The sequence below is a fragment of the Hippoglossus hippoglossus genome, chromosome 16 (assembly GCF_009819705.1).
Source record: "Hippoglossus hippoglossus isolate fHipHip1 chromosome 16, fHipHip1.pri, whole genome shotgun sequence".
Lineage (NCBI taxonomy): Eukaryota > Metazoa > Chordata > Actinopteri > Pleuronectiformes > Pleuronectidae > Hippoglossus > Hippoglossus hippoglossus.
Window position 1 is genome coordinate 3,661,435 of NC_047166.1, and position 15,074 is coordinate 3,676,508.

Here is a 15,074-nt window from a genome sequence, read left to right on the forward strand (position 1 = left end):
GCAGAAACGGGCCTGTGTCATTTCTGCACGAATAAGCAAAGCACTCGTGATATTCGCGGGGTTAAGTACATCCATCTCCTCTAATTCATTTAACAACTTGTTCAGCGCGGAGGAGCAGAGGAGGAGCAGAGGAGGAGTGGTGCCTCCACCGCTGCTGACCCGCGGAGGCTTTCACCAACCAAGGGGGGAGAAAGTTGCTCACACTTTTATTTCCTCACAATAAATATGTGTATATTTTTTGTTGTGCGCATGCTCCTGTCAGGATCATTTTATTACAAAAAAATATATATATATATATTTTAAAAAGGCCTTTTGAATTCACCATTTAAAAAAAAAATTATTATAATTAAAGTGTGTGTTGACAAAGCACACACAGTTGTTATCAAACCGCTGACAGTTGTCTATTAGAGATGCTGGAGCTATTGCAGCCCAACTGCCCATCTACTTTTTTACTACTTTTTTATTAGGCCATTAGAGCCACTTCATTTATTCTCTCCATATACTTACTATTTAATTACGTGTCAACTTCCTTCAACACTTTTTTACGGCCGTGTAGCACGAGACACTTTGTGTAGAAATATACCAACTATGAGCCCAACAAGGTTATTAAAAAGAAAAAGGTGTGACAGACTGGGAGAAACAAACAGTTAATGGGTTTATGACTCCTCTCTCTCTCTCTCTCTCTGGATGACTTGGCGTGAGGCACTCAGACTGATGTGATGATACAGAGGGGGTGCAGTCATGCTGTTTGGTGTGTGGCTTTATCACAGTGCTGATGAAGTAAGATCAGGTCCCTGTGTGTGTGTGTGTGTGTGTGTGTGTGTGTGTGTGAAATACACAGCACTCAGTTCTGAGAAGACGTATTGCCACCTTAAAGAGTGTGTGGGCACTGATGTCCTGTGGTTTTTTTAAAGGGTGACATTTCACACACGGCCACGCCGAGCGGGTTTTACTTTCACCTTCACTATTATTTATGGAAAGATATCAGCACACACACACACACACACACACACACACTCGTGAAAGACCAGTGTGTCTGTGCTGCAGCTGTCTTAAAGATTGTGTTTGGCCATTTAGCCGCGATGCCGCGTGGAAACGAGGACAAAGTGCTGAGTAAATTCGATTAAAGATGGTGCAGAAGTTTGCTTTGAATTAGAAACGCGATCAGATAATTAAAGGGCAATTCTCTCGAAATCTGACATCTTCAGTCGTCAGTGCGGCTGCTTGTTTATTATCTCGCTGCGGTTGTCGGGTTGTGTGCTTTGCTTGCTCACATGCGATTATGAGGTCAAGCATGGCACAGAAGAGGAAAAGAAGCAGGTTACGGTGCAGCACGCTGACTTTTATCTGTGCGGATCTGTGGCAGTTCAAGGTGCTGTGGCTTATCTGGTCAGTGCCTCTGACAGCAGTGACACACATCAGCCCTTTTCCTGTCTCATGCCGCCATGTGTCACTTCTTGTAAAAGTCCTCAGACAAGATGAAAAAGCCTCCACGGCAGCTCGTGAGAAGCAACACTTCTCAGGTTTACTCCTCGGCTCTGAACCTTCATCACAACCTCTTGTTTTTAGTCACTTTGCGGTTGTGAAAGTGGCACAAAAAAAAATGAAGAAAGAAAAAAAAAAAACGAAACTTGTGTACATACCCACAATGGCATGCCAGTCTGTTTGGCAAAAAAAAAAAATCTCCACATAAACTTGTTTGGCAGGAATGATAAGAATCACAGTGCGAGGACGGCGGCGCTGCACGCGGCTGCCAGGTTACACAGATCCCGCAGTAAAGCCTACACATCTGTCACAGCTTATTAGTGAGTAATTAATTCATTTGAATGTGTTCTGTCGTGTTCACAGTTCTTACAATAACCCTACCGAGGTTTACAATTAGGAGGAGACCTGGGAAAACACCTAAGTGTTTCCACCTTTCTACCTTTCTGCTTTCAACTTACAGTTATAACCGTGTTACACTCTCATGTTCCCCCCCCCCCCACCGATAGCTCGTAGTTTTGTTTTCATGACGACTAATCGAAACCAGTGCACACAGCGTTTACTGTGGCGTTGTAGTGTAAGAGCAGGAAATCAGCGTGTATTGTTCACAAACAGTCGTGCAATGTCTTGCTCTCTTTTCCCCGCGACACACTCTTGCATCACAACATCCTCTCGAGCGTCACTTCAGGTCGCCGGGCGCGTTCTTTCTAGGACAGGCACGGTGAGCAGCTCTGTGTCTCACCAGTCAGACCTTACTCTCCTCCGGCGTCGACTAGAGGAGTTAAGAGCAACACGGCGGCTGCGTGTTGACGTGCCCGGCGCTCAATTATCGTCAGGTTAGCAGACGATGAAGAGCAGCTCGTCAGATGAGAGCAAACTTTGTCCCGTGACCCTGAGAGACCAATTAGCCGCACGTCGGAGACAACAGGTTGTGATTTCTTTTCTTTTTTTTGTTGTTCCATTGTTGTTTTTGCCGTCTAGTCTGTTTCTGAAATGATGTTAAGTGAAATGATTGTATTGCTTCTTCACTTTGCTTTAAAATTAAATTATACTCTGCATAATCAGTTTTATTGCTTTCAGGGAAATATAGAAAAAACTTGCGGGGAAAGTTTTTGTCCTTGCACATGCAAAGAAAAAAAAAAACCCTCTATATGCTCACAAAAGCTACGGCGTCTCAGCTTTGTGTAAATTCCTGCAGCAATGGAGAAGGAAAAAAAAAGAATTGCGGATTTATTAAAACCTCCGACTGCTGAGTATTTGCTGGGAGTTTAGATCTGGGCTGTGCCTCACTCTGCTGAGGCTGATATCTCGGCTAAAACCATTAATCGTCTTTCTTTACCACCTCGATAATTATCACTGTAGCGAAATAACAGCTCAGCAAACAGTGAAATTATACCTGTGGTAGGGAGCAGAGTAAATACCTGTTTAGCTGCCAGCAAATGTATTTATTAGACTGTCGCCAGTAAATAAGAGGCCTGTCTCGTTTTTTTTAATGTGTGGCTCTTTGGGGATTCCACACACCTCCCCCCCCCCCCCCCCCCCCTTTCCCTCCCCCTGTATGAAATAGCTCTGTTATGATTGCTAATAGCGGAGACAGATAACAATGATTCCCAGTGTTTATTTTTTTTTATGACATGCTGCAACTGGTTTGCGAGAAAAAGGAAAAAAAGGTTGGTGAGTTAATAATGACGGCTGCATTCCAGGACTCAGATATGTAAGAAAGGCCCCCCCCTCCTCCTCCTCTGACACTTACAGACATACCACCCTGGGTGCACGGTGCAGCGTGTGTGATTCAGGGAGTTACAGCTCATTTTGTCATTATCTGGAAAAGTTCTTTCATACGAGCAGGAAAAGAGGAGAAGGGGAGATAGTGGTCGGTTTTTACGTTGTCCCAGCACGTTGGACTGGATTCATTCTGGCATATGTTTTGCATACTGTTGATCCAGATTCCTTGGCTTAGTGATAAAAGCGTCACATTGTTTTCTGGGTCCTCACAATCAGCCCCGTTCGTCAGATGGGTTGGCGTGTCCCCCCCCCCCCCCCCGGGAGATATAAAAAAAACTGAAGTCCGTCATGTCGGTTTCGTCACGCTTCTGCAAAATGACATCCCTCCTATGTTTGTGGATTTTTTTTTGTGTTGTTGCTCTTGTTGTCATTTAGCGCGCTTCATGCTACCGTGGCAAATATCATTTACATTTAAGTTCTCATGGTTCAAATTACGTTATTACAAGTCTCAACGTATGTGTGTGTTTTTTTAATTTTATTTCTTGAGGAGAAGAAGAAGAAGAAGAAGAAGAAGAAGAAGAAAAAAAAAAAAGCTCATTGTCTTTTATTCCAATGCTTGTCTTCATCCGATCTGTGTAGGTTTTTCTGAATCCTTTGTTCAGGGAAAGAAAAAGAGAGCGATTTAGAAGGAAGCACATCCCGCTAAGATCAGGTTGTTAATACCCACCCACATACTCCAATGAAACAATTTCAACAGATACTGTATTCTCTCCCTCCGCCTCATACACATGAGGCGTGCACGCACACAAACACACACAAACACACACACACACACACACACACACACACACACACACACACACACACACACACACACACACACACACACACACACACACACACACACACACACACACACACACACCCTTGCCTTATCAACTGTTTTGTTCGACTGGATGGATGACGCATCCTTTGACAAGGGATTAAACGTGCAAAGGAAAAAAAGTGCAGATAAAGAACCTCATCCTTAAGTCTGCACCTCTTATTCAACACTTCTGCATAAGCCTCGATATTAAGAGACGTTTTTTCTTTTCCCCCCACATGCTCATATTGCATCTCTCTCCTTCATCTCGGTGCACAGCGTCGCTCCTGGCACGCCGAGGCGAGTAACACCATCCCGTCACCTGCCTTCATTTCCTAAACACTACCAGGACCTCCCCACGAGGCCGCGTTACTGTGCCCTTCACCCCCCACCCCCCCGCCTCTGCCCCCACGACAGGAGAAACCCCGCGGGATGCGGCGGCCTCTCTCGCCCCTTCGGTCTGTCCCACAAGGCCATGCCTCAGTATCTCTCTCTCTCTCCCTTCTGACACACTCACACAGACACACAAACACGACTGTCTTTCTAACTCTATTAACTGTTTATTTGTTGCGATCCACGAGGCTGAAATTAGAGTTTAATTATTCGGTCATGTGATGACCGGGGTCCAGCGAGCAGTGACAGAAAAGTAATTTCTTTAAAAACGGCCTTTGCCTCTGATGCCTGTTGATTGTTCTATGTCTAATTGGTTTTATAATTCGATAAAGGCGAGGAGGGTGAGGGAGGGAGGGAGGGGGTGATAAACAAGGCGGTGAAGGGTCCTCTCAGCGGGCCGGGTGGGAATCCAGTTTAGAATCATTAATGCAGATTCCTGTGACACAAGACTGACCCGGCGTGGCTCAGGGGTAATTACGGGCTTATGTCGACCTGATGACACAGAGGCCGACTGTAGTGTCCGGGTTCAGAGAGGCCTCGTTCGACTCGAGCGCAGCCTGCACGGCGGATGTACGTGTTGTCTACGTGTGTGGCATGCATCTTGTGTGGGAGCTGCATGGTGTACAGTGCACACCGCACACCGAAAGTGTGGGTGTCGAGAGTGGAGAGTGAGAACAAGGCAAATGAGAAAAAAAACCCAACCAGGTCTCAGTGCAGAGACCTGATGAGGCCGACGGGTGTTAGACCTTCCTGTTTCGCAGACCTGAGGTGGAGACCACTCACTCTGCTGCTATTCCTGTCGACTTCATATGATTATAAAACAATTAAGCACTTTGGAGCTGACTCTCGGTTCATTACATCCCCCCTTGTTCTTTCTGTCTCTTGTTTTCCGCGTCCTCCCACACCGAAGCGCGGACATATGAGAAATGTAGAAATCACCTTATTTCACCAGTAATTGAAAGCCACACTCGCCGTATTAGAGGCTGATGGAAAACACGAAACTAATTTGATTTGGTGGATGTGTTCATTATGGAATATTTAGTCTATCTGTGGTTACCTTGTAACAACTGATTAGGCAATTTCTCACGGTGCTCAGATGTTTGAGGAGGGAACATTAATAGAGCGTCTCACCCCTGAACTCCGCGCAGACGTGAAGCCAAGTTGTGTGTTTGTGCAACAGATGAGAATTAAAAGAAAAAAGGCGTCACCGACAAAACAGGCATTAATTTCAGAGAAGAGGATGAGGAAAGTGAAACCTGTGCAGACGAAATGATGACGCTTGTGTGTCCAGACTTTCCATATTGTTTTTTTTGTATTAAAACCTAACATTTTATTTTAATAACACACGTCTTGGGGGCAGCCTGTAACACTTTGAAACTCATTCAGCCACATAATGACCCGCGAACGCGAACGGCACTAAATCATCTCTTAATTCCCGAGTGTCAGAATCCTCCCTTTGTCGTCGTTTCATTCACGATATAAAAAAACTCGAACCAGACATCGTTAACGCAGGAAACACCATCGTCTCCATTCATTCACTGTTTTGTTCAGACATGAGATTGATTTCATCTTTTTGTCACTTTTACTTCCCATTTAACTGCTCGCTTGTTATTCACGGCATCTGATGTAAACCACCCGTGTTTTCCTATTTTTCATCCTCTGCCTCTCCGAGGTTCACGCATGCACCCACACTGACGCAGGCGTGTTTTGACATGTTTCCCCGACAGATTATTTAATCCTCTGCAGCCACTAATAACACTATTATGTTTGTGTGTGTGTGTTTTATTATTGCGGGCGACACTTGCAGAAAGCGCTCAAAGTTGAACCGGTGACAGCGCCCGTGCTGTTCTGCGTCGTGCGCTCAGACTTGATGCGCAGACTAATTTGTATTAGTAATCCAAATAATCGTATTAATGCCCATTAGACGCATCACAAGTGGCGAGCATGAAGACATCACAACACCTACGTACAGTAAGAGCAGGCGCCAGCGATGAGACATTTTCTCATTCATTTCCAGTCTTTTCTCCCTTTTGTGTGGAGATTATTAGCGTCTTGATTTAAAGAAATCATGCCTCATCCCCTCAGAGACACCAACATGTGGTTTAAACAGCAGCGGGGCCCAGATGTGATACTGCAGATAAGTGGTGGAAACCGACAGTGATGTGAAATGTATCTGCGGCGTAATGCTGCGACTCCTGACATTTAAATACGAGGTGTCCTTTGTTGGGATGTAGCATCAGTCTGTCGTGGTTCTCATGTCATTTTTCGTGTTTTCTTTACAAATGTAGCCAACGAGCACAAAATACCGTCTGAACAATTACACTTGTGTACACGCGCGGCACACGACATACTGTATCTGCCCGACACAAAGCCACACAGGCTTGTAAAGACCCACCTTGAACAGGGCTAAATCTGCATTCAGCACGTGATTAGAACGGCACACAGCTAGTATTTTTAAACAGGCTTTCTGTGTTTCAAAACCCATTTTTTCCCCCTCTCCTTTTCTTTGTGATACAAAACGGTATATGTTAATTGATAATCAGCAGTGTTGATTCAGTGGTGCATTCAGTGCAAATCTGTGCCCTTCTGGATGTCAGAGGGTTTTCACAGCCACGTCAGTGCCAACCTCGCTGGCAGTGCTGGCACCTGTTGGCGGTGCCAAGGCCTGGCAGGGGTTATCGATGCTCTCTGATGGTGCCCGACAATCACAGTGGAAATGACTGCGGCTGCTTGCGTCATGCCAGATAGAAAAGAGCATTTGCCGACAATGGCTCGCTTTCACCGTCGCTCCTGTTTTTCCGAACGCTGCTAACCACGGCCAAGGAGAGAGAGAGAGACAGAGAGAGAGAGAGGGAGAGAGAGAGAGAGGGAGAGAGAGAGGGAGAGAGAGAGAGAGAGAGAGAGAGAGAGAGGGGAGAAACAAAAACAAAGAGAGAGAGACGAGAGAAGCTACAGTGAACATCGTGTAAAACACCGCGACGTGAAATAGGTGTCAACATCCAGGATGTTGTGCAGCGACGGCGTGCAGGTTGAGGTGATGCAGAATGATGTGCTGAGGTGAAGGTTCTGTTGGTGGTGGGGGGGGGGGGGCTGCAGCAGCGTCTCTGTGTGATTCATGTTGCTGCACATCACAGTGACACTGGTGAACATGAGCAGGAGGCACGTTGCTGTGAAAAAACTAAACGATGCTTCTCATGTATTTTTTAAAAAAGGGCAAAATTCTGCCTGTTTTTTGTTATTTATTTCTGTGAAAATGACCAAAAAAAACACGGCGACGGGAGAATTTCCTCCTCGTTAGTCGCAGGAAACTCTGGATAAGCAGCAACTTCGACCGTGTTCATTCGTGAATTTTTACTTTGATTCTCCTCAGTGACCTGAAATTTCAGATATTCGGTGAAAAACGCCGTGATTATTCCACCGTTTGAGTCCTTTACTCAGACTCTGAAGCAGAACGGTTGAACCGCCACAGCTGTGTCTCCTGTTCGGGTTCACTGCTCTCGCTGCGTTGGCCTCTCACTGAAACACAGAGAGCGGCTCAGGTAGGAATTGATCACCGAATCCGTGCAGCGACCTCTGCTTGTGTGTTCAACAACTCCTCCATTTCCTGTTTAAACACAAACACACACTCACACACTCACACACACAGTCACAGATGTGGGACCCCTACATAAATAGCTGCCGCCCTCTGAAAACTCACACCTGATGCCACCTCCGTGTCAGTGTAGCAGGGCAGGTGTGAAAGGTGAGTTTCACAGTGTACTTTTTTTCCAGTAAAAGCTTCATCACTGTTTGCTGTTTTCGTTTTTTTTTTGGACACAGATGTGTTTTTGAAATGAGTAAACTTTCGACCTCGCATTGGGGGGGTGGAACAATGACTCGGTTTCACAAGTGAGGGATGAATGAGATGTGTAACTGTAACCGGCGGCGCGATGAAAAACAATACGCCATCACTTCTTCCACGATTGCTTTTCCAGATTTACCCTAAAACAAACGCCCCTTCCATTAAAATGAGGGTTTTTTCCTTTATAGTCAGAGTCGCTCCGACGTCTGTTCTCACCTGACTGTGGGTTTTCTGTTTTCTAAGCCGTGCAGCTCATGTCTGTGGTTTTGCATTTGTTTATGAAACAACAGCTTTGTGTGCGACAGTGTGCTATTACTGTATTTACGGTCTCACACAGATGGAATTCATGAGCCCCCGTGAAGATTTACTTTAAAAAAACCACGCAGTGCTACGTAGCGTTTTCACATGCGCCTGACCTCCACGGTCGACGCGTAACCACTGACGTTCTCGTCGCGACACTGTAGGTGCGCGCACTTCCTGTTTTCTGTGGGTTTCCTGTTTTTGCACTTGCACAACCTGGACAGAAGCTTATTTCTATTTGATGTAGATATTGGACCCATCTGGCTTTTTTGTTTGACCTCCGTTGCCAAAGATTCATGCTCTTTAATACAATTTACATCCATGAGTTCAGTATGTTTCATGTTTCACCCCCCGTGGCCTTGACCTTGACCTTTCGCCCCACACACTGTGCTGTACGACCCGTGTGACTGTGTGGTTTCACAAGGTGAAGCAGTTATTAGGTCGTTTTAAAGTGAAGCACCAACCCCATATCGGGCCTTTATTGACAATATCAACAGCGATGACCTTGTCTAATATTTTTTCTTGTGGAGCAACAAAGCCTGTCAGGAGTTTTTATAAAATAATAACAACAATAGATTGCACATCAACTTGAGGAGCTTTTGTCTGCAGCGATTGTGTCACTTTCCAGCCTCTCAACATTCCTCCTTTCTTCTCCTCCTCTCCTTTGACAGTTTGCTTTTGTTGCAAATATCAACAGAGATTAGCTTGTCTAATATTTTTATATAATACAGTTTGGCATAATAGGCTGTGACCTGCCGTGGAGGTAAACACACGGAATAATGACAACAGTCCACAGAAAGTAGTCCCTCGTAGATGCAGTGAGACGACATCCCATCGAACCTGACCTCTCTGCTTGTAGCGTGAAGAGGTTTAACTACTTATTTAGATTTGCATTAAGCTTATTATGGGATTTAATAACATATATACATCATTTAGCGTTTTTAAATTGACCTAAATTCTATAAATATAAAGAGAAAATACATTCATCAGCACATTTTTGAAATTCTGAATCCTTTTTTGTATTTGTTTGGTGAATAAATATGTGTATTTATATGCAATAGCTAAATATTAGACAAAATCACAATACAGACTTTACCACTTTTTAAAGCCAATCATATATTTATTATTGTAAAGTCCGAGTGTACATTGCTATCATGATGCAGTCTTTTAAGAAAGTAAAATGTAAAATGTAGTATTGGTGTTATAGTTCTAGTATAAAAACATTGACGGGACATTTTCTATTAGAATAATAATAATTCAGTAGTTTAATAGTAATAACAGTTTTTATTAGCATACAGAATATAGAGACTTCACATATGGACCTACTTTCTGATAGCGTAGACAGAGATTCCCTTTAATTAGTTTTTTTCTGTGATGGGGACACGTACATGTTTTTTTGGAGGCTCTATTTACTTTATTGAATCTGTCGTGTATCTGAGACTGAAGGTCAAAGAGTTCACTTTACATTTATCTGTTTTCAACGTGTACTATTTAGTAAAAAATAACAACTATGCTTTGATAAAGTTAAATAAAAATAATGCACATCAGGAATTAAGGCATGTGTGTGTGTGTGTGTGTGTGTGTGTGTGTGTGTGTGTGTGTGTGTGTGTGTGTGTGTGTTGCCCTATAATAAATGCAGGACCGCCTCACACTAATCAAGCTGATTAAAAATTCCTGCGCGCACAGCCGGAAATCGCACCAGCGTGCATCCTCTCCATTGTGTGTGTGTGTGTGTGTCTTTCTATATTATTTTGGTTCAATACCATCATTATGAGGACATTTTGTCTGGTCCTCACAAATGTAAAGCCATGTTTGAGGGTTGAGACGTGGTGTTATGGTTTGAATTAGGTTTATGTTATGGTTATGGTCAAGGGACTAAGGAATGCAAGTGTCCTCACAACTATAGAGTTTGTGTGTGTGTGGGTTAGGGTCAGCATTAAGTGTGTGTGTTTGTGTGCGTGTGTGTGTGTGTGTGTGTGTGTGTGTGTACTTTCTCCACTTGACTCCTGGACTTTGGGGCCTGAGATGTGCAGGAATCGTCTTTTGTCTCATCCTCTACTTTTTCTTATAATAAACTGAAATGATCTCTATCCCACTTTCACACTTTCACACACACACACACACACACACACACACACACACACACACACTCACACACACTCCCCACCTCTCCCTCTCTCACACACACACACACACCATCCTTCCTTCTGTTTCCCCCCCACCTATTATTTTTGTATTTTTTTTTACCCCTTCTCCTTGCACCACGCCATCTGAACTGAGGAGAGAGGGGGAGCAGCAGAGGAGAGGAGGAGGAGAGAGAGAGGGAGAGAGAGAGAGAGAGGGGGAGTGATGAGTCAATACAACTAATAATTTAATGGGGACACAGAGGGAGAGAGAGAGAGAGAGAGGGGGGGGGGAGACAGATAGAAGCAGAGGGAGGGAGAGAGAGGGGAGCTCGGTCCGGATCCACCAGGCAGCAGGACACCTCCTCCTCTTACTACCGCGGGCAGCAGCTCTCCTGTGCAGCCTCTATTTATGCTCGACACCGGGAAAGTAAACGCCACTTTTTCTTTTCTCCTGACACCACCCCCCCAAACCCCACCCCCCCACCCCGTGTGTGGTTGTGTGTGTTTTTTTTTAATCCCCGCTAACCTGCTCCGAGTTCCCGCATATCGAGTCCACATCGGCGCGACACGGAGCCGATCACCCTGCCGGTTCCTCTCCTCCTTCTGAGTATTATCATTTCTCCCCCCCCGCTTATCTCTGCTTATCTCCGGGTGAAATCAAGCCGACGTTGAAGCCTGTTTTTTTTTTTTTTTTGGTGTGTGTGTGTGTGTGTGTGTTTTTTATGTGGTTCTCCGGCGGTTGTTGGTTCATGTGTGTGTCCGAGCTGCTCCGGCTCTCAGCGGCAGCAGGAGGAGCAGGAGGAGGAGCAGGAGGAGCAGGAGGAGCAGCAGCACCAGCGGCGGCGGCGGCCGCTGCTCCCGTTCCGCCGCCGCGGAGGCGACGCGGATGCCGGGGCGCCAACTAGCGCAGAAGTCGCCCGCACTTGGAAGCGACGGACGCGGCTCCGTGTCGCCGCCTGTAGTCGCCGTTTCCCCGGCAGTCGGACGGGATTAGCCCCCGATACACACACACACGCGCGCTCGCACACACACACGCCAATGTTCGCCTCTCCCGGTCCGTCTCGACCTCGTCTCCTCCGCAGATCCGCCGGGTCGCTGTTGTTGTTGTTTTCCGCGCAGAGGAGCAGGAGGAAGCGTCTGTTCTCACACACACTCATTCATTAAAGAGCAGCTCTCTGCAGCCATGCACACGTAGGGACAGACAGAGACACAGAGACACAGAGAGACACAGAGAGACAGATCACACCAGAGGACTTTTTTTTTCCTTTTTCCAAACTTGGAGAAGACGCGTTTCGTGCAGCCGGTGTTTTATGCTCTCCAGTGCTGAAGTGCTGCTGTTCAGGTTGGTGGTTCAACTTCTACCTTTAAACTTCCTCCTCCGAGTCCATTTGATTCATTATGACTTATTATGGGAAACAAAATCCTGACCTGGATCCAGGCTGTATCCGGGTCTGGATTCCTCCAACCCCCCCCTCTTCCTCCTCCTCCTCCTCCTCCTCTTATTTGTGGGGAATTAGTTGCCTCATTGCATGTTATGAATGGGGGAGTTCATGATCTTTTTTGTGTGGGGGTGGATGATTTTGCCCTTTTCGCTCTTTTGATAGCGGCAGTCCATCAGCGGCGTGCGTCAACCTGCATCCACACAATCACTGTTCTGTTCGCAGCTTCACACACGGCCACATATCTCTTATACAAGTAGGAGTCTGACCCGAAAAGTTGCAGGGAGCTCTCGTCAGTGTGTGTCAGTGTGTGTGTCAGTGTGTGTCTGTGTGCACCTGTGGGTGAAGCCTCCATCTTTCTCTCCCATCCACTCCTCTCCTCAACTTTTATCATTTGTGATAATGAGTCAGCAACTCTGTTTTGTCAAACTTGCTGCCTGTGTCCTCCAATCCCGAAAACTTGTTTAACTTTTCACTTTGCAGGATCTCACATGAAAGTTCCACACCTGTAGTGTCTGCGGACACACGTGCTAACGCGTGCGTCGGGTCGCAGTGAAATGACATTGCGGCCTTTTGCCTCCCCGAGCTGCAGCGCCTGGAATGTGAAGCCACAAGAAGTGACTCAGAAAGTGAATTACGTTAGTTCCCCCCCCCCCCCGCCCTCGCCCCTCTCTCTCTCTCTCTGTCTCTGCGTGCACCGCAGCAGCAGAACCTTGTTCCTTAAACTGCACTGTATCCATTCAAGTGGAATCTCCCAGCAAATTAATGTGTTTGCACTAAAACCAGGGCTTGTTTGCCCCCCCTCGCATGGGAATCTCTAGCGGGACACCCATACATAATACATGCATTGGAAAATGGGAACATTACACACGGCACGAGGACGTCACCGCGGCCTGAGTTGTCGTTACTGAGGCGAATTGACAGTTACTGCCGTGACGGGTCTGTTCTCAGAGGTCTCCATTACTTAAAGCACTTCTTTTTTTTTTGCTCTATAAAAACGTCCATTCACGTCTTCACATGTCAGTGATGTCAACAGGAAGGATTTTGTAGCCGCCGGTTCTTGTGCTTGGTTCGTGTCACACATTCGTCTCTCCGCTGACACTCGAATGTCTCTCTGTCCCCAGGTGATAGTGAGCAGAGGTGCTGAGAATGATGGACCATCTCAGCGAGGCGTGTTTGGGCAAGGAGAACTCCGAGCTGGTCAACAGCATGGCCGAGGCCAAGGCCCCGCCGGCCAAGCTGCTCCGGCTGGAGCAGAACGGCAGCCCCCTGGGCCGAGCCAGGCTGGGCAGCACCGGGGCCAAGCTCGCCGGGGTCCCTTACAAACCCACCGGCCACCTGCTGAAGACCTGCCACAAGAGGGGTAAGAGGGAGAGGGTGTGTCCAGGGGGGGGGGTCTGCACTTACTCTGAGAGGATTGTGTACTCGATCAGAAGAAAGTTAATCGACAACAGTTGTGTTTGATTTCAGGTTTGTGGGTCATTGAGCAAAGAGAAACAAACGTCTGCTGTGTTCAGCAGCTTGAACGTAAAGATTGTCAGATTTTCTCAGTTTCAAATGATTGTAAATATTTGGGTTTTGGACGTTGAGGTCTGGGAAATTGCGAGGAGCACTTCTTAGTGTTCCTGAGCTGATACAACTTTGTCGATTAACTGTTTATCTGATCAACTAATCACTTACCAAACTAGTTAGTTGTTGGAAGTCACTCACCATCCAAAAAGCAGCAACACAAAATGTACAACACGTGTGCTGCTTGCTGCTAACCGTTAACGGGACAAAACTATTAGAATATTTCACATTTGGGAAGTTGTCATGCAATGTTTGTTTGTCACTTTTTTTTTTTTTTTGCCCTTGACATTTTCCAAACAAAACAATTAATGGAGAGAATAATATATAGATTAACTGCTGATGAAAGTGTTCACAAGTTGCAGCCCTGATTTCTGACATTTCACACACTAAACGATCCATTAATTAATCAAACATTTTATAAAATGATCAATGACGTTAATTAACTCTTAGTTGCAGAGCCAGGGAATACAAACCGAGTGTTGTGTGTATTTGTGTAAGAGAATACACAACATAAAGAGGAGAGCTGTTTAAGTATTCCCCTTCCCACACATACACACACACACACACACACACACACACACACACACACACACACACACACACACACACACACACACACACACACACACACACACACACCATCTCCCACCCACCACAGCCCCCTGCATGTGCTCCAAAACTCTTAAACCTTTCAACAGTGGTAGTCATATCAGCACACACACACACACACACACACACACACACACACACACACACACTCACTCGTGCTGCACACACTCCCACTTATTTGCCCAGACAATAGCTATTAGAGGAACACTGTGAGAATTATCCTCGTGTCGTGCTGCATAGCGCTGTGTCACTGCTCCTCTCTCCAGCCGCTGCACCTCCTGCGCTGGCATTTGTTTATTAAGGGGAAAGTTTGAGTCCTTTAAGAGCCATTGCTGTTTAAGGACGGTGGTGGTGGTGGTGGGTGGGTGGTGGTGGGGGGGTCCTTTACTTTGAGATTATGACATAGCTTTTTAATATAACTGGTGTCGTCTGGTGAAAAACACGGCGGGCAAAGCCATCTCTAGTACGAACAGTTTTTACGGTTGTGTGTTTTTTAGTGGGTTGGAAATGAGTTTGAAAAGCTGCAGGTTCGGGGCTGTTATCGCACTTGGCTGCCGCGGCTCGTCTGTTTGTTTTTTTGGCCGGTTCGGTTTTCTTTGGGCAAGAGGGACCCAGGAACTCTTGGAATGCGGCTGTGTGAGTGTCCTCAGATGGGCCGTTTCTCTTATTTGCTCCTTTAATCTACGTGTCGCACTCCAACTGAGAGAGCCTAATTTTTCACCTCCATC

At 46.1% G+C, this 15,074-nt stretch overlaps 1 protein-coding gene across 6 annotated transcripts in view; it reads left to right on the top strand.

The window, feature by feature from the left end:
• The window catches only part of LOC117776250 (DNA-binding protein SATB1), a 59,477-nt gene that overhangs the window by 868 nt on the left and 43,535 nt on the right, over positions 1-15,074 (top strand). For 2 of the 6 annotated variants that reach the window (XM_034610027.1, XM_034610032.1), the window contains exon 2: positions 13,293-13,531. In XM_034610027.1, coding sequence (XP_034465918.1) covers positions 13,318-13,531 — 214 coding nt within the window. In that variant the 5' untranslated portion in view covers positions 13,293-13,317. Of the gene's footprint in view, positions 1-2,262; positions 2,411-10,988; positions 11,157-11,930; positions 12,072-13,292; positions 13,532-15,074 lie in introns of those variants that run through there. The other 4 variants (XM_034610028.1, XM_034610030.1, XM_034610029.1 and 1 more) reach the window with 4 other exon arrangements.